The sequence below is a fragment of the Penicillium pulvis genome, assembly GCF_028828015.1.
Source record: "Penicillium pulvis strain IBT 33274 chromosome Unknown scaffold_8_segment0_segment0, whole genome shotgun sequence".
NCBI classification, from domain to species: Eukaryota; Fungi; Ascomycota; class Eurotiomycetes; order Eurotiales; family Aspergillaceae; genus Penicillium; species Penicillium pulvis.
The window spans coordinates 4,089,169-4,114,143 of record NW_026643080.1 but is presented as its reverse complement, the minus strand read 5'-3'; the positions used below and the strand labels follow the sequence as shown (position 1 = coordinate 4,114,143).

At 39.6% G+C, this 24,975-nt stretch overlaps 8 protein-coding genes across 8 annotated transcripts; 4 read left to right on the top strand and 4 right to left on the bottom strand.

Annotated features, from left to right (window-relative positions):
• Positions 1–208: 208 nt before the first annotated feature.
• On the top strand, positions 209–2,709 carry N7503_010958 (putative autophagy ubiquitin-activating enzyme ApgG; the record flags this gene model as incomplete). The annotated part of the gene is made up of 7 exons (XM_057070504.1): positions 209–457; positions 511–619; positions 688–1,409; positions 1,480–1,624; positions 1,692–2,159; positions 2,208–2,570; positions 2,632–2,709. The coding sequence occupies exons 1-7, from the start codon at positions 267–269 to the stop codon at positions 2,707–2,709; spliced, it is 2,076 nt and encodes a 691-aa protein (XP_056917115.1). The 5' UTR covers positions 209–266.
• A 12-nt stretch (positions 2,710–2,721) lies between these two features.
• N7503_010957 (RlmE family RNA methyltransferase) lies at positions 2,722–3,923 on the bottom strand (the record flags this gene model as incomplete). The annotated part of the gene is made up of 5 exons (XM_057070503.1): positions 2,722–3,006; positions 3,067–3,471; positions 3,533–3,559; positions 3,625–3,675; positions 3,750–3,923. The coding sequence occupies 5 exons, from the start codon at positions 3,921–3,923 to the stop codon at positions 2,722–2,724; spliced, it is 942 nt and encodes a 313-aa protein (XP_056917114.1).
• A 225-nt stretch (positions 3,924–4,148) lies between these two features.
• N7503_010956 (uncharacterized protein) lies at positions 4,149–5,796 on the bottom strand (the record flags this gene model as incomplete). The annotated part of the gene is made up of 3 exons (XM_057070502.1): positions 4,149–5,357; positions 5,427–5,717; positions 5,764–5,796. The coding sequence occupies 3 exons, from the start codon at positions 5,794–5,796 to the stop codon at positions 4,149–4,151; spliced, it is 1,533 nt and encodes a 510-aa protein (XP_056917113.1).
• A 212-nt stretch (positions 5,797–6,008) lies between these two features.
• N7503_010955 (OST3/OST6 family protein) lies at positions 6,009–7,195 on the top strand (the record flags this gene model as incomplete). Its single annotated transcript, XM_057070501.1, has 4 exons — positions 6,009–6,353; positions 6,417–6,514; positions 6,591–6,946; positions 7,014–7,195. 4 exons carry the CDS (start codon positions 6,009–6,011, stop codon positions 7,193–7,195), a joined length of 981 nt encoding a protein of 326 aa, XP_056917112.1.
• Positions 7,196–7,800: 605 nt separating this feature from the next.
• N7503_010954 (oligosaccharide translocation protein RFT1) lies at positions 7,801–9,531 on the top strand (the record flags this gene model as incomplete). The annotated part of the gene is made up of 2 exons (XM_057070500.1): positions 7,801–9,386; positions 9,441–9,531. 2 exons carry the CDS (start codon positions 7,801–7,803, stop codon positions 9,529–9,531), a joined length of 1,677 nt encoding a protein of 558 aa, XP_056917111.1.
• A 61-nt stretch (positions 9,532–9,592) lies between these two features.
• Positions 9,593–11,156, bottom strand: dbp3 (RNA-dependent ATPase DBP3; the record flags this gene model as incomplete). Its single annotated transcript, XM_057070499.1, has 2 exons — positions 9,593–9,749; positions 9,814–11,156. 2 exons carry the CDS (start codon positions 11,154–11,156, stop codon positions 9,593–9,595), a joined length of 1,500 nt encoding a protein of 499 aa, XP_056917110.1.
• Positions 11,157–11,644: 488 nt separating this feature from the next.
• On the bottom strand, positions 11,645–13,763 carry N7503_010952 (replication factor A subunit protein RFA1; the record flags this gene model as incomplete). Its single annotated transcript, XM_057070498.1, has 6 exons — positions 11,645–11,738; positions 11,802–12,700; positions 12,754–13,297; positions 13,357–13,447; positions 13,508–13,659; positions 13,720–13,763. The coding sequence occupies 6 exons, from the start codon at positions 13,761–13,763 to the stop codon at positions 11,645–11,647; spliced, it is 1,824 nt and encodes a 607-aa protein (XP_056917109.1).
• Positions 13,764–14,213: 450 nt separating this feature from the next.
• On the top strand, positions 14,214–16,767 carry N7503_010951 (ubiquitin-specific protease UBP14; the record flags this gene model as incomplete). The annotated part of the gene is made up of 5 exons (XM_057070497.1): positions 14,214–14,288; positions 14,357–14,497; positions 14,552–14,825; positions 14,882–16,553; positions 16,623–16,767. The coding sequence occupies 5 exons, from the start codon at positions 14,214–14,216 to the stop codon at positions 16,765–16,767; spliced, it is 2,307 nt and encodes a 768-aa protein (XP_056917108.1).
• Between the last annotated feature and the right edge of the window lie 8,208 nt (positions 16,768–24,975).

Genomic DNA, 24,975 nt, shown 5'->3' with positions numbered 1-24,975 from the left:
TAAGACCCAAAAAAGACAAAAAAATAAAAAATAAATAAAGAGAAGTGGGCGATCACGCGTTTTGGGCACGCGGGCCACCAACTTAGGATTTGACGGTTCGCGTGCTACATCGATTACGTCACCCCCGAGGCAATGTACTTACCTCCCCCCCCCCACTTTCCCCTCTGATATATACTCCCTTATCAACACCTTGAACCATATACCCTCTTAAGACCACCACAGAAAACAATCGATACAGCGAAACTAGGACATGTCCTGCGGTCAAAATGCAGTATACTCCGTTTGTCTCTGATATTGAGCTGCCGTTCTACACGGCTCTTGCCTCACACAAGATCAATCATGATAAGCTGGACGACTCTGCCCGCCAGGTTCTAGGGCTCTATGAGATCCGCTCCACAGACTCTGCGAATGCCTCATGTCGAATGCAAATCCATGGAAATGCACTCACGAGTGCGGAGTAAGTTCGCTTATCCATATCAAGAAATAGGTGGTTGCTGATTTGACGCACAGAGCACCCGCAGGGCTGTACCGTGCAGAGGGCATGATCAAGAATGTCAATACGATCGAAGAATATCGCAACGTGGACAAATCTAAGATGATCCTCCAAGCAGGGAAAACGGTACGAGCTCATTGCCCAGCCATCTTCTACAAGACAAATTTGATGCGACTAGTATTAATCATTATTAGATCTGGGACGCTATCAACGACGGGACCATATATTCTTGTCCTTCCTTGCTGTCGTCATTCATCATTTTATCATTTGCCGACTTAAAAAAGTACAAGTTCTACTACTGGTTTGCCTTCCCCGCCCTTCACTCTGATCCGTCGTGGGTGGAATCCTTGGGGCCTCAAGCCAAGTCCTACCAAGACGAAGTGACCTCGATATCCCAGGGACAAAGTATACCACCTGATGAAAGCATGGCCCTCGTGGAGGCTGTTCAAACCTGGAACTATGGTACAGATGACCGCCAGAGGGGGTTTTTCTTGGCTCGGAAGCAACGAAGGGCATCTGGTTCCTTGACACAAAGCATCTGGCAGGTTGCATCCTTGTCCGAATTCGAGAATGGGTTTTTCACTGGTGCAGCACTCAAGGATCGCTACGTATGCTTTGCGGACCCTTCCAATTATGACACTGCTCCGGGTTGGATGCTGCGAAATCTGCTGGTTTTAGTGAAACAACGATGGGGACTTGATCAAGTGCAAATTCTACGATATCGTGATGTGCAGTCGAAACGTGACCAAGGAAGGAGTACAGTAATCCGACTGGAACTAAAATCGACGGCCCCAGATGCAGTAAAACAGCCGCAAGTCCAGGTTCAATTGCCCAAAATAACTGGCTGGGAGCGCAATCCAGCAGGGAAGCTGGCAGGGCGAATTGTTAGCCTCACAGAGTATATGGACCCCATAAGGTACATATGGACTGCTCTACCAAAAAGAAAATAGGGCGCAAGCCCGCAAACTAATATTCCTTTCCTGCAGGCTGGCAGACCAATCAGTCGACCTCAATCTCAAACTCATGAAATGGCGAATCAGCCCGACGTTGAATCTAGAGAAGATCAAGCACACGAAATGTCTTCTTCTCGGAGCGGGTACTCTCGGGAGCTACGTTGCTCGAAATTTATTGGTAAGGCGTAAAAGCAGATGAAATTGACAGCGTTGAGCCAAAGGGGGTGGCGCTAACATCATACCAGGGTTGGGGAGTAAAAAAAATTACCTTTGTCGACAAAGGCACTGTCTCATTCTCTAATCCCGTTCGACAACCGTTATTTATTTTTGCAGATTGTCTGAATGGCGGGGCTGCCAAAGCCACTCGAGCATCTCAGGCTCTGACTGAGATATACCCGGGAGTGGATACTATTGGCCATGAAATTACCGTGCCTATGGCCGGTCATCCAATCGTTGACGAAAGCTCGACTCGAGGTGATTTTGAGACCCTTAAGGCTCTCATTGATGAACACGATGCCATTTTCCTTCTCATGGACACCCGGGAGTCACGTTGGTTACCCACCGTGATGGGAAAGGCAGCGGGAAAGATCGTGATGAATGCCGCTCTTGGATTTGATTCCTTCGTGGCAATGCGTCATGGCACTTCCGGGGTAGGGGATACAACAGCGGACCTCGGGTGCTATTTCTGTAACGATGTTGTGGCACCAGCGAATGTGAGATCACCGACAAGATTAATGGGTGCATGGCTGACCGCTCAATAGTCCATCAAGGATCAAACACTCGACCAACAATGCACGGTTACTCGCCCTGGTGTTGCCGCTATCGCCTCAGCACTCCTGGTTGAACTTTTGGTATCGGTACTGCAACACCCAGAGGGGGTTTTTGCGCCTGCCCCCTTAAATCGAAATGATGAGCGTGGAGATCATCCTCTGGGACTTGTACCCCACCAAATACGTGGGTTCCTCGCAACATTTGAAAATATCACGGTCACCGGCAAGAGCTACCCCTGTTGCAGTGCCTGTTCAGAAAAAGTGATAAGTGCGTACAAGCAACAAGGCTGGGATTTTGTGCGAAAGGCTTTGGACCAGCCAGGGTACGTAGAGGAGCTGAGCGGCTTGAAAGAGGTAAGGAAGTTCGAACGGCGATCTCATCACCCGCGTTATCGTTGCTCTGACATATAATCAGGTTCATGAAAGGGCCGAAGCAGCACTGGCCGATATTGACTGGGATGAGGCGGAAGAAGAAGAAAATGAGATTTTATAGAGTAATATGCCATCACATGGCACCACGAGTCACCTCATGATCTGCGATCCAGGCCAACGAAGAATGTTTCTTTAGATTCCTGCCAGCGGGTTTAGCTATTACAACCGAAGGTAAACCACGATAGGGATAACCTACACTGCGAGATGATTCAGGCTTCAGCCGGTGGACCTTTTGAAACAAGTCCTTCAGCTGTTTCTCCAGCTCTTTATCCTCTGCTCCGGGGTAAAATTTGCAAACGAAATGTCCCCCGGTCTTCAGAACATCGGAGCTGAATTTTAAAGCAGCATGACAAAGATCCTTTATGACAGGTTAGCGAACAAATTCCTTGTGGACTAGCATGATGATAAGGAGACATACCATACTGCCAGCATGATCTCTAAAGTTATTTCCGCTGGTGTTCATCATCCTGTTATAGGGATTACTTAGACTTCGTTTCCAGAAACCAGATGTCTGCAGCCAGGGTTCGCACATATCGCTGAGAACCACATCCACCGTTCTTTGAAGGATTTTATCATTTTGACTTGCAGAGGTATCTGGATCGTTGGTCCGCATGGGCACCTCAGGCTCCAACAAGCTCCCGCCTGTATCACTTTGTTCACGAGGCCTGCCTCTATTGGGGCTGCGAAGGAACTCCTGTATGTATGCTTGGATTTCGGGGGCAAGGAAGTTCCCCTGGATGGTAGAAACCCCTTTTGGGGGCTGTGCCGGGATGATATCAACACCCAGAACCCGCCCATTTGGCTGTGTCCGGCTTACAGCTACCTGCAGCGTCGTCAGCGGGGCCCTGATGGGGTAGGCTTGGGGGGAGGGGAAGGGAAATCACCTGTGACCATGACCCGGGCGCATATCCCTAGGGGAAATTTAAGAGTTAGTTCTCTATCAGTTGCTCTCCGTGGCTCCGTTCAGTAGCCATACCAAGTCCACGACCGTTTGACCTTTCTTAAAGATGCGGTATTTCTCATCAATCTATATACGGAATATTAGGAAATGTCGGATTCTCTAGCAAAAGAGGTTCATAAAGGGAGTGGGGCTGATCAGACCTGTAAAAGCTTGAAAGCAGCTCGGCTCTTCAAGCCTTGAACCGCTGCTTCTCGGGTGAATTGATCCTTATGCTGCCGAGCTTGCCATCGTTTTGACGATGATTGCCGGATTTGACCAAGCACTCCGATATTTAGAGTACCCTGGCAGGGTCGGATTAAAGAAATCATCAACATGTTGGCGCGTGTAGGGACGTAAAATCGTTGTATAATTACTGGATGTTATCGAGTCCCGAGAATGAAGTGACTTTCTGCCGGCAGAAAAAGATCCGCCCATTGTATGGCCAGTGTTACTATTATGTGAGAGAATCCTGTTTGAACAGCCCTACTACAATTTGACTCGCAGAATGTCTTTTAACAATGTTGGATGAGCAGGCCAAATTCATTAATGGTGTAACTATCTCATCGCTTACGGTCTCGCTTCAGAGGTGAAAATCCTCCGAATCCCAAAGCTCTCGGTGGTCTATCACCGACTGGTGCACCAGAAACCTGTGCATTCGCAAGCACCGAGATCCGACCTGCTCCCAGTCCAACCTTGCGCCCTGGCTTTCTGCGTTCAAGAAGATCCTCTTCATCGTCCTCGAATAAATTTCGGTCCCGCTGAGCCCCAAGCTTCCGTTTTTTTATCTTTGTCTGTCCGTGGTCCGTTGAGAGATCTGGGTATGCATCCACTTCCCTCAGTGGCAACTTTTCATCAGGCCGTTTGATAGATCTTTTGGGCTCATTGGGAGCCTTTCCTTGTCGGATTTTGAAACTTGCTTTTTCTTCGTTGTCAATGCGTCGTATCAAATCTGGCTGATCCGTGGGGGATGAGTCCAGGCCACTTGGGTCATGGGTGATGCGGGCTCTGAGGGGTGAATGGATGTCTGCCATTGCCTGGCCAACCTCTTCGTTGTCTAGGTCTGAGCTGGACGGAGAAGCTTGATGAGCACCAGTTCGGTTTAGGAACGGAGTAATCGAGAATGCTGATTTGTCGCCAGGCAATGCCGACTGTCGTTTTACTTTTTCTTGCACGCGAACAGCTCCAGGCGTTGCGATAGTGACGCCATTCTGGTAATCGGCACTGGGACCAGGACGCTGTAGAGGGATCATTCGAGATCGCGGGTCAGTGCCCTCAGTATCGTGGTTCCGGACAGTGGTGCGTTTCTGCTGCAAATCGTGCTGAGCCTCCTGCGCTTTGTCCTTGTTTGACCGAAGCTGCTTTCTCAGTGTCTCAATCTTGCCCTCGAGTACACCGCGCTGGTTTTCCCATCCCAAGGCTTGCTGACGGTTGTCTCGTTCATATTGTTGCTTCGCTCGCAGCTCTTTCGTGAGTTCGCCTTGTAGTTCCTCGACCTTCGCTACAAGCGTACTTATCTCCGTCTCCTGCTGCAAATTCTTGGCTCGAGTGCGCTCGTGGGAATGTTTTTCACTTTCAAGCTGAACCTCCAAGGAATTCAACAGCCGCTCCATTTCTTGTTTCCCAGCTACGGATGCCTGGTGAGAAGAGTTTTGGGATCTTAATCGGTCTAGCTCTGATTTCAAGTTGAAAATTTCTCGGCTTAGATGTAACTTTTCGGAAAGGAGGGTATTGTAGCTTGTCGAAGTACTGTTCATGGCTGAAAGTTCGTCCTGTATTCCTTTAGATCACAGCCCTTCGATCCGTAGACAGGTCAAATCGCTAGGGAAAAGTGCACCTACCTTCAACTTCCCAATTTCGCTTGATGATGCCTGTACATGGCGATCTAGGCGATCAATTTCCTGGCAAGCCTCGTCTAATTGGAGGAGTGTGTCCGACTTGGCGCGTATGAGTCCACGTAACTGCGCATTGGCTTGATCTAATTGCGATCGCAGGTTTTCACTCTCGAATTGAAGAAGCAATTGGTCCATCCGCCTGACGCGATCTTTCTCCACATCAAGAAGATGCGCTGAGTCTGCAAGAGCCCTTTCGTATTCCTTCTCGAGGCGAACTGTTTTCATGGACATCTCACACTAGAACTGTTAGCCAGGAATCTTATAGCAATTCAGATACACGTACATCCAGGATTGAGGCCTCCATAGCTACCGCCATGATAGGCAAAGGTGCTCAAAATAATGGGGGTGAATTTGAGAATTAATGTTGAAAGACCAATTATAGTAGATGTTATCGCGATCCACTGAACGCGTATATTTTGAGCGGGGCCCCTTACGTAATGGGCCACCTTTCACCTCCGAGCTATTGACCAAGTACCACCTTCTTCCAATGCTTGCAGAGCTCACTTGCAACCCAGCATCAATGCCAAAATGAAGCCCTGGACCACCCTTTGTTTGTTTCTTTCGGTCCTATCCGGCGTGTTTGCCGCGAAGTCTACGCCCGATAAATTCCAAAAATTCCATTCGCTCTCTCGTTCCGGGCCTGTTGATTTGGACAACGCCTCGTTCGAGGATCTCACAACTGCTCCCCGCGATTACTATGCCGCAGTCATTCTAACGGCTATGGATGCTCGCTACGGCTGTTTGATGTGTCGGGAATTTGATGCGGAGTGGGATCTGATTTCTCGGAGCTGGAACAAAGGTTCCAAGCTTGATGGCTTGAAGGTAGTCTTCGGTACTCTGGATTTCGACAAGGGGAAAACAGTTTTTCAAAAGGTGTGACATGACCCTTGCTATCTCAATACTCTCATGCCTCGTATAGCTGATGCCTTTCACCAGTATATGCTTCAAACTGCACCCGTCCTCCTCCTGTTTCCCCCAACCGTCGGACCGTTTGCCAAGGTGGAAGCGGAGCCAGTGAGATTTGATTTCACAGGGTAAGTTGAAGACTACTGGGCCGATGCCTTTTAAGTTGTGAGTCACTTTTCTCTGACATGGATGTCAAAACTCTAGTCCAATCTCCGCCGATCAACTGTATTCATGGATCAACCGTCACCTACCCGATGGACCTAAGCCCGCCTTGGTTCGGCCTGTCAACTATATGCGTATCGTCTCTGGAATCACCATTTTAATGGGCGCTGTGACCTTATTTACGGTGCTATATCCTTACGTTCTGCCAATTATTCAGAACCGGAACCTCTGGGCCGCTGTCAGTCTGATTGCTATTCTTCTGTTCACCAGTGGCCAGATGTTCAATCACATCCGAAAGGTACCTTATGTCGCCGGGGATGGCCGTGGTGGAATCAGCTACTTTGCGGGAGGTTTCCAGAATCAATTCGGCATGGAGACCCAGATTGTGGCTGCTATCTGTAAGTGATCCTTTGAACGATTATCGCAGCATTTGTCTTTGGTTCTCAAAACTCATACCCTGTGCAGATGCTATCCTGTCATTTGCAACCATTGCGCTTGCGTTGAAGGTGCCTCGCATGGAAGATGTCAAGGGACAGCAATTGGCGGTGTTGATTTGGGGAGGCATTCTCTTTGGGACATACAGTCTGCTCCTCAGTGTGTTCAAGACCAAGAACGGAGGCTATCCCTTCTATCTTCCTCCATTCTAAGCCCATTATTTTCTCACTTCGGGGGTTCCGCTTTTCTTGTCGTCCCTCGGGTGATCCCCAATCTTGGGTTTGCACATCGTCATAAGCCAAATTAGCCGTGGTGTTCGGTCATATGGGACCAGTTTCGCCATCCTTGATTGCCAAGCGTTTTGTCGACGGCGACACATTGTATTCCTTTGTACACTCGTAGATCAATGAGCAGCGTATTCCTGTTGCTATTTTCAAGCCTTCTCCACTGTCCCCATTGGCCCCGATCGCAAATTAAACATATTGATTCCATCGTGTTACAACGCTTCTAGACACTTTAGTCCACTTGGTAGGCCTAGTTTACAGTCTTGTTTAAAATGTGAAAACATAAGTTAGGGTTTTGAAGGTGGTTATGTAAGCGGGGTACCTTCCCTCGAGCCGTGGAGGGCTTCGCTGTACAAATTGATATTATCTTTCCATCAATGTATCGATTCGTCGCTCTTTAGTCAGTCTTCTCTGGATTTCGATGAGAATTTATAATAATCTTTCAATTGGTACCTTCTTCCATCTAGCTAGGTGCTCACGCTCCGGCTAGTATGCTCGAAGACACGTCGGCCAGTTCCCTCCGTGCATGCAAAATGCAGGAATCCAGCGACCCTCAAGTGGGCAATTTGCTTGCATCTTCTGCCACGGGCACAACCTTCTTGATCCTCATTCAGCTGACATCTCGAATTATTACATTTGGCTCGAATCAGCTGATTTTGCGGACACTATCCCCTATGGTACTGGGGATCGCCGCCCAGCTCGAGCTTTACCAAGTCACAATTTTATATTTTTCCAGAGAAAGTATACGAATGGCCATTCAAAGACAGCCAATCACCGCAGAATCTTCAACATCAAAGACAGGGAAATCTCCCCGGGACATACAATCGACGGCATCTCAGTCGGTCGTGAATGTGTCTTACTTGAGCCCTTTCCTTGGAGTACCCTCTACAATCTTGCTTACCATGCTCTATCAATACTTTGCCCCAAAGCAAGCACTGGAAGTCCCCTTTTTTGGGACCAGTGTGATTATCACAGGGATAGCAGCGCTCCTGGAATTGAGCGTTGAGCCATTCTTTGCGATAGTTCAGCAACGCATGTGGTATGAGAAAAGAGCCGCAGTCGAAATGTCAGCAGCATTTGTCAAGAGCCTCGCAACCTGCTCGGCCTTTTTCTATGCCTCCCAAACTGCTCAACAGGCTGGCATTTTGCCATTTGCAATTGGCCACTTGAGCTACTCAGTGACCCTTGTCGGCGGTTACTGCTTGTCCTTGCTCCCTCGGGCAAGCGAGCGGCGGTTTTCCTTTCTCCCTGCTGTCATTAAACAACACAACGATGAGAATAAGTATATCCTTGATCTTTTCTCCTGGCGGTTGACATCGCTTGCTGCGAGTGTCTTTTTCCAGTCCCTTGTGAAACATCTTCTCACGCAAGGAGATTCCATGATGCTCGCCGCTATGTCAAGCTTGGAGGATCAAGGAATATACTCTTTGGCTTCAAATTATGGCGGCCTAATTGCACGGATCATATTCCAGCCTCTCGAAGAAAGTAGTCGAAACCTATTTTCGACCCTTCTGAGCCCCAATGAGAGTGGAAACAGAAATACAGCCCAGATTAGCTTTGCAAAGGGTCATCTGACTGATCTTCTTCGAGCTTACCAGCTTCTTTCGACGCTTATCTTCCCACTGGGCCCAATTATGGTGCCACAGGTTCTTCGTATCCTGGGAGGTCGCCAATGGACATCCCCTCAGGTTGGTGACCTGCTGTCACTATATTGTTACTATATCCCATTCCTGGCCTTCAATGGGATCACTGAGGCGTTTGTATCGTCTGCAGCCAACCCAGGGGAAATTCGAAGGCAGACGGTTTGGATGGGTGCCTTCTCTGCAAGCTACGCTCTCGCAGCTTATGCATTTTTGGAAGTCTGGTCGATGGGGGGCTATGGACTGGTACTCGCCAACATGGTGAACATGGTGGTACGAACCCTATGGAGCTACACATTTATTCGATCCTATCTTCGCCGACATGGCAATGGTCTGAGTGTCGCCGAAATGAGCATCCAACCCGCCAGTTATATTTTAGGAATACTCGCCACGGTTACCATGGTCACTCAGAGACTATCGGGCCCAGATCAGGATTTGATTCCAGCGGTTGCATTTAGCTGTTTCTATACGTTTTCGATGTAAGTCGCCCCGTTCGAATGTCAAGTCTGGGTCGATATCTGATGGGAACCAAGTCTCTATGTGGAGAGACAATTCTTAATAGGACAAGTGATGAAGCTGCGCCAGATCGGATCCTCTGGTGAAAAGGGCCCCAAAAATGAATAGTGTGGTCTATGCGAAAGCAAAAGCAAAAGCAAAAGCAAAAGAATACAGTTAAAAATACAAATCAATCGTCGAATGTAATCTTGGTCGCCTTCTTATCTGTGTCGACATCCTTGAAAAATGCGCCATATGCGCCATGCTGCTTCTTCTTGACGGTAGTGCCAAACTTCAACAAAGACTCTGGAACTTCTTGCTTGGCGGCTTTAAGCACATTGATCAATCTGGTCCCAATGGTTAGCTTGGTCTAGGACTACTCTGGAAGATTGAGATGAAATAGAGACTCACCCGCCTGACAGAGCCTTATCCTGCTCAGTAAACAATGTGATGGCGTGGCCCTCAGCCCCGGCACGACCAGTTCGCCCAATTCGGTGCACGTAGTCTTCTACTGTGAGAGGGAAGGTGACATTGATGACCAACATCACGGCAGGAATATCCAAGCCTCGCGCTGCGACATCGGTTGCGACCAAAACAGTAGCAGTGCCAGTTTTGAACGCCTCAAGGTTCCGGAACCGGTCAGATTGGTTCAGATCACCATGGATGCCGGCGACCCTGAATCCCTTAGAGCTGATGAGTCTTTCCACCCTCATTGCTTCTTTCTTGTATAGGCAAAACACCAGGACCTTCTCAGGGTTCGGGGATCCTCGCTGGGAACGGTTGAGGAGCTGAATCAGTCGGTTCTCTTTATCCCGTCCGTCCATCACCTCGACAACTTGTTTGATCCTCGTGTTCGCCCGTGGGTCCGCAGAAGGATCTCCACCAATGGTGACGGTCACCGGGGAACTCATGAAGCTTGCAGCCAGATCCCGAACAGATCGAGGCCAGGTTGCCGTAAACATAACTGTTTGCCTTTTGGAGACTGGCATGGGTTGAATGATTTCCTTAATATCTTGCTCAAATCCCTTGTCCAGCATACGATCAGCCTCGTCCAAAACAAGATACTTCACTTTCCCGAGATTGACGGATCCATCGTTCTGAAGATCCTTCAAGCGGCCGGGAGTGGCAACCACGATCGCAGCCGTCTTGAGGGCTTCGCGTTGCTCGTCCTTTCCAACTCCTCCAAAGATACACGTTACACCGACCTTCGCCACGCGGGCAAATTTGATGAGCTGGTCATGAATTTGCATTGCAAGCTCGCGCGTAGGGGAAATAATCACTGCAGTAGGGTGGCAAGGCTTTTTACTGCGTTTGGAGTCTATCATTTTCTTTAGACAGGGCAAGCCAAACGCCAAGGTCTTACCGCTGCCGGTTTCTGCGATACCAATCACATCACGGTTGGCGAACAGCAGTGGCCATGTGGCGGCTTGAATAGGGGTCGGGGCAGGGAATGACTTCAATGAGTCGTACAGCCCGCCATCACAGGGAGGTAGATAGTCGAATTGAATGATAGGGCGGAGGCTAAGGCCATCGCTCGAGGCATCGGTGACCTTGATGATCTTTTCCTGGAGGTACTGATCAATCTGGGACTGCGGGAGATCACTGAGAGCGGAAGCCTGGGTATAGGTGATCTTTTCGGAACCCGAAGTCCCAGTCTCCTCCACAACCTTTTTGTCCTTGGATTGCTTATCAGCCTTGGATTTCTTCTTTGGTTGCAGCTCCGTTGGCTCGACATGATGACTGCGTTTCCCCATTGTGGCTGTCGTTGCTTGGAATCAGTTAATTTGAAACACAAATTTTCTTTTTCACCAGACAATTTCAATGGATAGAATTGCCAGTGGAGGGGAATAGAAGTCCTTCCAGAGGTCACGGAGAAGAAAAATTGGGCAGGCGGACAGGATTTCTGCCAACGTCCAGGGAAAAAAAAGTACTCACCGCTTGACCAGAATTTTCTGAAGATTTCCCACACCGCCCAAAAGTTTCTTGCTGGCAAAGTTGAAGCTGGGTGAGATGTGCCACTATTTAGTATACTATACAGCCCTTTCTACTACGTATTTCTATGGACATAGAAAAGAGAATGTAGTGAAGACTGAAGCTATTTCTCAATGAAGTGCGAAAAACGTATTAGTCATTTACAATCATGGAACCCAAGATGCAGTTAAACAGGATGTAGGGATGTGTGGCATCGAATTTCAAAGAGTATAAAATAGGTAACACCCCCGACCGCATCTCGCTTGATCACCTAATTGATATTGTAAGAGCCGATGATCTCAGCCAGACGAGAAGCTTCTTCCGAATAGTTGATAGCCTTGGCGGATGACACTTGGTATCGTACCCTGTAAGAACTCGTTAGTCAGGATGATCTTGATGTATATGAAAACATGATTGAATCTACTGACCGTTGCTGATCACCAAATGTATCAATCTTAGCTCGGCATCGGAAGTTCCAGGTCTGGCAATTGGCTGCTTGAAATACCTCGCTACACGCCGTGGGATCATCTTCGTGAAGTTGCATCAGGTTATCAGCTGATGTTCCCATGAGCAGACGGCCCGTGTCGTCAAAGCAACTAAGCCAAAGCTGGCCCGTATGGTCGCTCACACTGACGGGCATGATATAGCGATACTCCGCCTTGGGATGGGTTTTGTCGCACATTTCACAGCGCCACTGACCAGGGTCCAATTCAGTCACTTTCTTGTTGCACCCTTCGGTAAGACAGGCTGGGTAGCACCAGGTCGAGTCCTGTCTGATGTAGACAACGGTGGCCTTCAAAGAAAAGTAATCCACCTGATCCGACATGCCCAGTTGCTCTTCCCGAACTTGCGCAACAGTCTTAAATTGATCAGGCTTCATGTTGGAGTTGGTTGCGTTGGAGACGGATGCATGAGATGTAAACACCTCGGTTCGACCCTGCGCATCATACCAGCCCTTCAGCCGGTGAGCTTCTCCAATGTCAGGATCGACAGCCATCGAGCCGGAGCTCAACAAGCTGAGGCTGCGTCCTCCAAAGTCAGAGACTTTCACTCCTTTAAAGGCTACAACAGACTCTGGTGTTACGTTGAAATTGACAGCAGTAGCGCCCCAGATAGTTAGGCGAACCGAGAAGCCGGTGTTGTCGACTAGAGTGAGTTCCCTTTTGTCGTAGGGTTTGCCTGTCCCCTTCGAAACAATCTGGGATGTCTCAGCAACTTCTTTGAGAATGCCGATCACGTCTGTAGTCGTGTCCTTTTCCACGGATTGGAGATCTCCAATGTTGGTAAAGTTAAAGCGAATTTGGGGCACGTCATTTTGGTCATCAGCCTAAGTTAAATTGTAAGTCATTATTCTTGAGGGAAGAGGCAGGGGTCCCATACCTTCTCAACCAATGTGTCACGTTCAAATGTCAGCTCATAATCATTGTTGAGGTTACTGAATTGTTTCTTGGCAATCTGGACACGGCATGGGCTGGAGATATAATAGACACTGCCTTCCTGGAACAGATCGTAAAGCATTTCACACTGTTCCTGGAAACCTGTTGCACGGATTTCACCGCTATCATCCAGCAGGTTCACACTGAAGAGTTTGCCTTCGCCGTTCTTGTTGTGCCATGTTTTGATGTTGGACTTGCTTGTGCAACGGGCTTTGATGGTCCATTTGTTCGAGTAGGGCGAGATGGCTTCTATGGGGTAGATGGTGGCGTGGGCAGACGCGGAGGGCCCTCGCATGGAAGGCAACTGAGGAGGTTGTTTCGGCGGGCCCCCTTGAAGCTTGGAGCCATAGAACCCATTGCTAGAAATAGTGGTTGGTTGGGTCTTCTCCTCCTCTTCGTCGCTCTTGACTTCCAAAGGCTTCGGCTCGCCGATCTTTTCGGCCTCACCCAGCTCTTGCAGAACTTCGAGATCCAAAACAATCAAGATCCTGTAAAGCAGTCAATATATGAAGTTGGACAACACATTCACCCTCGTGAGGCCACTTACTTTTTTCCCTTCACTGAATTCGCCTGGAATGATTTAAGCCGGACAAAGCACCCTTTCCGCAGGGATCCGTTTGTGACGACATGGTTGGCCTCTGCTATTTTGGTCAACTAAGGATTGAATCTGAAGGGTTGCAAGAAAGAAAAAAACATACGAGTGGCAAGCATAGTCTGAACATAATTCGCGACGTCGCTGAACACAGCTCGATAACGCTCTTGATGGTTTGGCTGAGGTGGCAGTGGCTTCACCTGAACACATTGGACAATCGGCTCCTGGACTTGAGCCTTGGTGTCATCAAATATGGCACTTTCTCGGAATATTAGATCTTGCTACGTCCATGCACAACAGCCGTAATTGACAACTTACCTGAGAGCACCAACAGTGATCATGGAAGCTGCATCTGTAGCCATGGTGGTTACCTTCAAAGAGTGCTGCCAGACAGCAATGGGTCACGGTAAGATGACAAGGTATGGAAAGAGGATGAAGATTGTGGCGCCCGCGACGCGTGAAGCGGGAACCTGGAAATAACGCGTAAAGTGGCCACTCAGGTGACTGTGGTGGGTGGTTGGATGCCTCAGGCCATAGCGCTCTCTCCACACACCCGGTTCTTAGATAAGCAACTGCCCCACGTCGGAGCTCCTGCCTTGTCCCACCTTCAAGTGCTTGATTATGTTGACTTTTTTTTCTTTACCCTTCTATTCACTGCCTCTTCTCTACTCTCTTGAACTTTCCCTACGTACTTTTTTGCCTCCCCTATCTTAGACGGGCTTTTGACTTCCGAAAGAAATGGCCTGTCTTCATTCAGAAGCTTTAGGTTGGTGAGAGAATTGTTCACCTTGAAGAAAAGTGATAAGCTGATCATGTTAGACCTCCAACCGCCCGGAACCTCTCAGGCTGTGTATAGAGAGGACTGTACGCAGTGCTTCGATTCCATTGTATGCTTTCTTCCTTGCCAACTTCCGTCTCCCCTCTGGATGATGAGTCTAACTATTTCACTTTCAAGGACAATGACTCGGGTCTAAATGTATGTCTCCACTGTTTCAATGGTGGGTGTACCGGGGATAGAGATCATGCATTACTACACCATCGACGCTTTGGTCACCCGCTGGCCTTGAATATTCGCAGAACCCCGAAACAAATTCAGGTAGGGCTTAAGCTTTCCAAAAATGACGTCAACATCCCTTCTCACATGCTATAGAGAGATGAGCCCCCGCCCAAGATTTCAAAGCTTGCGATTACTGCCGAGACAGATGATGACCGATATGATATCGTGACATCCGTGACATGCTATTCGTGCGCGAAGCAAGATGTCGATAAATCGATTGGGAATCTGCCTGCTGTGATCAACGGAGTCATGAACGCAATGACTTTTTCGAAAAGGGAGGAGGTAAAAGCATGGGAGCAGGAATTTGTCCCTTGTGAACACACGTTATGTCTTACTCAACAAGACATTGAGAACGTAGAATCCAAAGGTATCCATCTCTCTTGCAACGCCCAAACTCCGGCTACAATGCTAATTATGTTATAGATTCTAGTCGATGTTCTACATGCGATTTGAAGGAGAATCTCTGGATTTGCTTAGATTGTGGAAACATAGGATGTGGACGAAGTCAATTTGGTGGTATACAAGGCAACTCCCACGCTCTCGCCCACGCAGACGCATCAACACATGCTGTGGCAGTTAAACTGGGCTCCATCACTGCCGAGGGCTCAGCAGACGTCTATTGTTACGCATGCAATGAGGAGCGAACAGACCCAGAACTTGCAAATCACCTCGCACACTGGGGCATATTCCTAGCTGGGCGTGAAAAAACGGAGAAGAGCTTGATGGAGATGCAGGTTGAGCACAACCTCCAATGGGAGTTCTCTATGACCACCGAAGATGGTCGTGAATTAACCCCGGTCTTCGGACCTGGCTTCACTGGCCTCGCTAACCTCGGAAACAGCTGCTACCTTTCCAGTATCATGCAGTGCATATTCTCTACATCTTGCTTCCAATCTCGTTATTATTGCCCATCTGAGGAGCCACCGCTATGTCAGACACCGGCACAGGACCTTGAGACCCAACTGAGAAAGCTGGCAGATGGCTTACTATCAGGCCGTTACTCTCAACCAGGTACACGTTTTGCTACAGCTCAGAATGCACAAGAGGCTCCACATCAAAGGGGGCTGGCTCCAGCCATGTTCAAATATCTGATTGGCCAGGGTCATGATGAATTTGCAACAATGAGGCAACAGGATGCATTCGAATTTCTTTTGCACGTGTTCAAATGTGTGAGTCTTTCAAAGCATTCTGATGGACAGCTCAATCCTGTCAAGAGCTTCCGATTCGAGGTCGAGCAACGCCTTCAGTGCTTGGGCTGTAAGAAGGTCCGTTACAAGGTAGATGAGCAAGATAATATCTCTGTTGCTGTGCCTGGTCGTCGCATCTCGGGTGAAACAGATCGTTTTGAAGCTGTTACCCTATCAGAGTGCTTGGACCTATTCACCGCGGAGGAGGTCGTTGAGCTCAGCTGTCCTGAATGTAATAGCCGTGACGGGTTCTCGAAACGCTCATCCTTCAAAACTTTACCACAAGAATTGGCTATCAATGCTCGTCGCTTTGGGCTTGTCAACTGGGTTCCTACCAAATTAGACATTCCAGTGGTTGTTGATGACGGACCCGTTGATTTTGGGTGCTATTTAGCTGGTGAGCATGATGCCAACGAGGAGATCTTGCCGGAGGTTAAGGAAGATGTGGCCTTCAATCCTAACCCCGTTGTCATGGATCAGCTCTTGGGCATGGGTTTCCCAGCTGTGAGATGTGAGAAGGCGCTTCACGCCACTGGAAATGATGACCCGGAGGCTGCCATGAATTGGCTGTTTGCTCATATGGAAGACCCAGACATTGATGAACCCCTCGTTTTGAAGGGATCTGCTGGTGGGACGATAAATGCTGAGCAGGACGAGACGAAGGTCGCGCAGCTGGGGGACATGGGCATCGAGGCTTCCAGAGCTCGCCAGGCCTTATCTGCCACTGATGGCGATGTCAATCGAGCGCTAGACTGGGTTTTTACCCACCCCGATGAGGGCTTGGAGGATGGCCAGGATGATATCAAAGACATAGACTCTCAGCAAGATTCAGCCGGCTATGATAGTTTGCCTGCTCGGTATCAGCTACAATCTATCGTATGTCACAAAGGCACGTCAGTTCATGCAGGGTGAGTGGTTTCTATATCCCCATAATTTTGGTCTTTACATATAGTGCACTGCTGACTTAGTTAACAAAGTCACTATGTGGCTGTCATTCGTAAGGTTTTGCCAGGCCAGTCTGGTCTCTCCTGGGTTATGTTCAATGACGAAAAGGTTGTGAAATTTGAGGACCTTGATCAGATGAAGAAAACGGCTTATATGTACTTCTTTACACGATTATAGAACTATGCACTTTGGATCCATGGGACCTTGTTCAGGCATGATTGTTATTTAAATTTAGTCTCATGGAGTAGCTATGATGGTGTTAAGGATCAATGAGACAGTAATATAGTTTAACGTTATCTTCATATAATTTTCTAGGAGGTAAGTATAAGTGTTATTGTTATGGTGGATAATATATAGTATCATTCAATAGGTATCCAAATGAGAGATAGATGGCGTCTAAAAGCTATATTATTTGAGTTTTTTTTGAAATAAATAATTTAGGATATATTTTTCTTATACAGGTTTAACTTCCTGATTTATCTAGTCACCTATAACCATTATATATTAGATAACAAAACATATATTTAGTCCTAAATATAGGACTAGTACTATGAATTAACTAATATTAAAAATGATCTTATTATAGCTAGAGCTTAGAGAATAGATTTTTGGTCTATATAGATAAGCCCTCGTTTAATTATCTTATTTTCCTTTATCTTACCTCGATACTACTATGATATATACTATTCCAACTATTTATTTAGTATTCTTTTTCTTTATAATTTCTACTCCTTTTACTCTTAGTTTATAAGAAGAATTAACTATATATTAGATTATCTTAGAAAAAGTACAAAGTCTTTATCTTATTCTTTTTTATATCTAATACTAATTATACTTTAGGTATATAAAATAAAATTCTTTAATTCTTAAAGAATAATTATAATATATATGAGAACTACTTACTAAGAATTTAGAATAAAGAAAGAGATATCTCTAGGTAATCTACTTTATAAAACTATATTTTAACCCTAATTTATCTATAATTTACTATAGAAGGATAAGGATATTATAGATAATGACATATGACCCTTTTGTTTAATTTTTAATTTTTTTTAATGGTTATAAGTAGTTAAACAATTACTATTTAATATTTCTATTATGCTTTCCTAATATTATTGAAAAGCATCAAATTCTATCTTAGTAGCTTAATACGTATGGATTATATATCTTTTTTTTAAAAGCTTCTAGATTAGTATGAAACTCATACTAATTTCTAGGACTAATTTAAGATATAGACTATTACTTAATTTTAATACTACTAATATTTGATATATTCTTACTATTCTGATTAAGACTACATATATTTTATATAGTTGAAATCTAGCTAATTAGAACATGAACTTATAAACTTAAGAATCTTTCATATAAAAATCAAGGTAACATTGCTTTTCTTTTCCTAAATTAATATTAGAATTAAGACTAAGAATTTTAGAATATGAATATGAATATTTAGTAAAGAAATAACAATAAAGACTATAGCTTTTTACTAAATACCTCTCTTAAAATTGAAAATTCAAAATTCAAGATAATAATATGTTATAATTGAATTATATTTATCTCTAATATAAAAGATTTAGAAACTATGATAATAATCCTAAAAATGAAAGGAATCTAATTTTGAACTAAACGTTCATTAGATCTTGAGCTTTTAGAAGACCACTTTCTTATTTATACAATAAATCATTGATAAAATAATTATAGTTAATAGAAAGAGATAGATCAAAATAGATACAATTACTATAGTCTACATTTATTAGCTACTATTAAATAGTAAGACCTTTTAGAATATAGATTTTTATAAATTTAGTAATATTATAAAAGAGAATATAGCTACTAAGTCTCAAGAACATAGATAATAAGATATCCTAAATAGTACTAAATTAGAAGGCATTTAGTATCTAGATTAAAAGTAAGCTCTAGACCTACTAGAACTAAGTCTATAACAAGTAATATATTAGAAGTAGGCTTATTATTACTAGCTTTCTTAGATCTTAATTTCCTTATATTAAGAAAGAGAATGATCTATATCTCTTAATAACTTCCCTTTAACTTAAGTCAATATTAATTATATTACCTTAGACTTTAAGTCCCTTTGAATTAAGTACTATTTCATTATATCTCCTTTACTACCTTCCTATAAGGAGTAGAAGGGATAGATAAGAAGATAGTAGGGGAGGTATTAACTAAATAGAAATAGTACTAATATAGTATGAGTTAAAGGTCTAAGATAGTATATATTATATTAGACTTAAAACTAAATTCTAAGAAAAGAAAGAATTAAAAGAGAAACATTCTTCTTCCTCCTTAATATAGAGGAAGTAAGAGCTAAGTAAGTAATTTATAATAATCTTACTCTAAGTTTCTCTTTTTTTTTACTTATAAAAGAAAAGATAGTTACTTATTTTCTAAGATAGAAATCATAGGATACCTTAGATATCCTAGAATAGTACTTACTAAATCACTTTTAATTTAATATCTAGACTAAGAGTAAGCTCTAGACTTATCTAGAGCTAGTCTATAATAAAAAGATATTCAAAGTAATATTATTATAAATTACCTACTTAGCTCTTACTTCCTCTGTATTAAGGAAGAAGAAGAATCTTTATCTTTAAATTCTTTTCTTCTTTTAGAATTAGTCTTAGAACTAATATAATATATATTATATTTAACTTTAAATCTATACTATATTAGTACTATTTTATAATCATTTTATATCTCCTTACTATCTTCCTATCTAGCTCTTTTACTTCTTATATTCTTCTTCTTCTTCTTTAATATAGAGAAACTAAGAGCTAAGTAAGCTATTTGTAATAAGCTTACTTCCTATATATTACTTATTATAGACTAGCTCTAGGTAAGACTAGGCTCTGGAGCTTATCCCTAACTTAGATATTAATTTGATTTTGATTTGGTACTATCTTAGGGTATCTTATTATTAGTATCTTAAAAAATATATTATTATCTTTTCCTTTATAATAACTATTATCTCTTTCTATATAGGATTGATCTTAGTTATAATTAAAAAATAATATTTAACGTAGATAGAAATTATCCTAGTTATATATAATATATATTGATCTTTATTTTCTATATATAGTGAGATTTAATTCCTTACTTTACTTTTAGGTACTATTTTACTTAAAACTACTTCTATAGTATTTCCTTACTTTACTTTTAGGTACTATTTTACTTAAAACTACTTCTATAGTATTTCTATTATTATTGAAGTAGAAACTTTCGCTAATATAGATGAACTAATACTTCTATCCTATATATACTAGAGTTTGACTACTTTACTCTATAAATTTTATATTTTAGCTTTAAGAAGATAATAGTACATATAATTATTGATTAATAATATAATATCATTATTAGAGAAGATTAAATAAATAATGTATACTATCTAGAATAGAGAGATAACTACTGCTATATAAAAGATGATTTTATAATAAGATTATAAAATTATAATCTAAAATAAAATAAGATAGAGATAGGATTAAATTAACATAGAAAGAAAAACTAGATATATTTTTATATTTTCTTGAATTTTTAATTAGTGCTAATATATTTAATATTTATTTTTAGTATCTATCAATCATATAGAAGACTAATCTTCTTACTTTATTAGAAAGTAATATTTTTCTTAACCCCTTTTCAATCTTTTTTAATTTCTTTTCTGTCTTAAGTAGTCTTATTTTTCGTAATAGAATTAGTATAATTCTACTTCATCCTAATCTCTAATTTATATATAGTTTAAGTAATAGGATATAAAAGATTTTATAGACTTTATCATACTTTATAGATAAACTAATTTATTAAGCTTAGTGCCTAATGCCTAATTTAACATACGATCCTAAATATGCTTATAAATTTAAGAATCAGCTTTCTTATTAGAGTCTTTAATTATAGATTCTTTACTAAGAGATAAGTAAGATCTCCACTTATAAAGATAAAATCTATATACTCTTTATTATATTATTTCTAATATAATTTAAGATAGTAATTAACTACTTATTTTTAAGCTTTTTTTAGAATACTATTTATTATCTTTATAACTTTTATCGTGTTTTTTAGATCCTCTCTTCCTTTAGTACTAGTCTTATGTATATATAAAAGTTAGATGAATATCCTATAAATATAGTAAAAGATGTAAGCTTTTTTAAAGAATTAGTAATATTAATTTATATAATTTTTATATTTCTAGATTAGACTAGCTAGTCAGTTTTATATTAGTAAAATATTATATATAAGTAATATTAATATATAAGAGACAATATAACCTAGACTAGAGATTACTTATAAGAACTTATTAATGATTAGATATATTCTATTTAGGGCTTTATATCTTAATTTTATTTTATTACTATAGAAATAGAAAAGAGAAGAGCTTTTTTATATAATATTTAACAGTTATAAGAATAAAGTCAATGATTAATCTTTTAGAAAACCTTCGAATTAGAGTAAGCTAATAAGAAAACCTATAATTAATTTAGACTAAGATTTAGATAGTGTTTAGAAGGTTAAACATTAATTCTTATGTATCTTTCTTTAATTAATTTGACTTCAAATAGTAGTTATAATCTCTTATATTAGCTGGATTTGAAATCTATAAAATATTATCTCTTCTAGTAATTTGAAAATCAATCTTGATTAAATGATATTATAGGCTTATTTAACTTAGATTTAACTTTCACTTAGAAATAGAAAAGTCTAATATAAGGTATAAGTAAGTTCCCTATAAAAGTAGCCTAGCTATTTAAAATTTATACTAAATATAACTAATAAAAACTTAATAATATAATGATAATAGCTTATCCTATAATCTTATAATTAATATATATAAATAACACCTTCTATAGTATCATACTAGGGTTTAATTAAGTAACATTAAAGTAGTATAATAGAATGATGAATATATAAGCCTTATTAAAGACTTAGAGTCTATATTCAAAATAGGTAAATAATTAGTCATTTATATTAATGGATAGTATATTTGAAGTTACGTTCAAAAAGCAATTGATTTATATCTATATAATATATATAGCTTCAATAAATTAGTTATTATTGTATCATTTCCATTAAAGATCCTAAAGTTATAATCAAAGAAAAGCTATAGATAAAAGCTTGAGAAGGTTTTATTACCTAATAAGCTATTAATTAAAATAAGGTGTTTTGAATTACTATTTATCTTTGTATAATAATTGATAAAAATTTTGTTTAATTAGAGTCTTATTAATAACATTAGGTAGATCTTACAATCATATTATAGGCCTATTTTATAATCTAATAAAATCTAATAATAATTTCATTACCTATTTATCAATAGGTATTAATTATAAAGACTTTAAAAATCAACATTAAGATATTTTAAATAAGTAGATATAATAATATTAATTTTATCTACTATATTAAGATGAGTTAAGTTAAAGTCTACTAGACATCTATATTGATAAACTTGTTAAGTATTATTTTAAGACGATAGGAGCGTAACTCTAATTATTTTTTTTATTAAGGATATAAGATATAATTTTATTAGTTAGGTACTAAATATAGGAAAGATATATATATAACTTTGATTTAATTCTTAATGTATATCTAGTTAGATTTTAAATTAAAATAAGAGCCTACTTCTGAAGATATTCTTTAGTAGTAATATTAATCTTATATTTCTCTATGAAAATATATTTAACCCTTTTTATTGTATCATCATATTCTATATATATTAGTTTATTAAGAACTTTTATTTTTTTGAAGAATATCTAAATAAGGTAATAAAGAAAAGGTTTTCTATTCACTAGCTATTTATACTAATTTCAAATAGAAAATTAATTAAGGTCCTTTAATCTAATAATAAATATCTTTCATTTACTATACTTTAATATCTTTATCTTTCCATAGTAAATGAAAGATATTTATTATTAGATTAGAGTTTTATAAGCTAAATTACTTTAAGATATTACCTTCCATTATTTTATTTCTTATTTTTATAATTTTCTAATTATCTTAGCTTATTATACTATATTTTAATAGAGTGACTAATAAAGAAACTATTTCTAAGTATATATTAAAACCTTAAGATTTCCTATTTGTGCTACCATAATTAAGAACTCTATTCTAATGTATCTTATAAGCTCTAAGTTATACTATTTTACTACTATCTTAACTATGGAAATAAGCTCTTTACTACTCGCTAAGTTACTTATTAATCTATCTATTAATCTTAAGAATCTATTTACTAATCCTATACTACTTAAGAGTTCTATTTATAATTATAGGCTATTAATAATAATTACTTAGTATATATTTTATATTACTAAGATTTAGTAAAAGATAGTTATTATTAGCCTTCAATTATAATAAGATTAGATTAGTTAGATTTTATAATTTATTTCAAAATAGTTATTCTATATATATATATAATTCTTAGTAATAAAAGTAATTAAACTTTATTACTAGATATCTTTTAGTTTAAAATTCTATCTATAAAGCTTCTTAAGAGTAAGAGTTAGATTATTTACTCTATCCTTATAATAAATATTATATAAAGAGCTTCTTCTATATATATAAGATTAATAAATATTGAAAATTTTCTTATTTAATATTATAAAATTAAGATGTATTATCTTTATTGGCTTTATTTTTATCTTTTTATCTTACTAAGAAGTAAGAGTTATTTAAAGATATTTTATTTTACCTTAAAGAAATATATAAGGATTACTTAATTAATCCTCTTTATTTATAGATAATTATTTTAGATAAGAAATAAGCTTTTATGAATCTTATCTATATAATCTTATAAAAGATAAATAATATTCTCTATATATAATATATTAATATAAACTTAAGATTATATACTTCATAACTTTTTATTAAGCTTATTATATATAAATAGATTATTAAATTATATAAATAAGTTAACCAGACTTTTAAAGTAGATATAACTTAAGATAAAAGCATACTATATTAGGATTATATATATTAATATAAAAGCTAATGAAGAGTAATAATTAATATATATTTAAAGAGTTATATATAAAAAGATAGTCTTTTTAATACTTTTTTTATGTATATTAGCTTTAAGTAATCATATAATTATCTTATCTAGTCCCTATATTACTATATATATTATTACCTCTATTTATATAAGACTATAACTCTAAAATATAAAAGTATATATTAATCAATTAAGTATAATTTTTATAATGATATAGATAATATATTATTCTCTAGAATTAATATACTTAATTATAATAATCTAATAGTGATAACTATAAATAGTAGTAATAGTAATAGTAGAATTTATTTATCTAATCTAGCTTATTCCTAGTAATAGCTATTATATAAGGGTACTACTAGGCCTATCTAGTAGTAAGGTAATAGTATATTATATCTAAGATATATAATATATAGAGGTAAAGTTAAGGCTTTATCTACTATCCTTAGTTATCTATGGTCTAAGAAAATCAAGGAAAGAATATTAGAGGAGATTTAATCTCTACCCTAGTAATATAGCTACTAGGATCTAGCTCTATTTTAGCCTTTCCTTACCTTATTAGGAGGATTAATATATCTACTGAATTCCTTATAGGATTATTATAACTATTATAATACAACTTTATTCTTCTACCATAAATATCTCTCTATAATTTCGCTATATTTCTACCTTCATATATCTTTATATCCCTTCTTTTCTAACTTCTTATATCTCTTATACTACTATATCCTTATTTCCTCTTACTTATCCTTACTTCTATATTACTTTACCCCTATAATATACATTTCCTAGATATATATAAGTATCTCCTTAGTTAATTAGCTATTCCTATATGATTTTCTTATCTTTTAAGGAAGAAAGGGGATCTAGTCCTTCTTTATATATACAAGGAGTAAAAGGGCCAGATAAGAAGATAGTAAAAAAGATTTTAATAGAATATAAAATAATACTAATTTATTATAGATTTAAACTCTAAGGTAATATATTATATTAATTAGAAAATTCATTCTTAAAGAAGAGAAGGTCAAATAGATAGGGATTATTCTACTTCCTTTATATAAAAAAGATAAGAGCTAAGTAAACTAATAATTATAAGCTTACTATAGATACCTCTCTATTATAGACTAACTCTTAGGCGAGCCTAGAGCTTACTTTATTATGAAAGAATTTATTATAAAAGAAAAGATAACTATTAGTTTTTTCAGGTAGAGAATATAGGATTCTTTACATATTCCAAAATAGTGCTAAATTGGAAGTAATCTAGTATCTAGATTCAGAGTAAGCTATAGGCTTGACTAGAGCTAGTCTATTTACTTACTCGGTTCTTACTTACTCTATATTAAGTAAGAAGAAGAATTTATTTCTTTTTAATCTTTCTTTCCTTAAGAGTT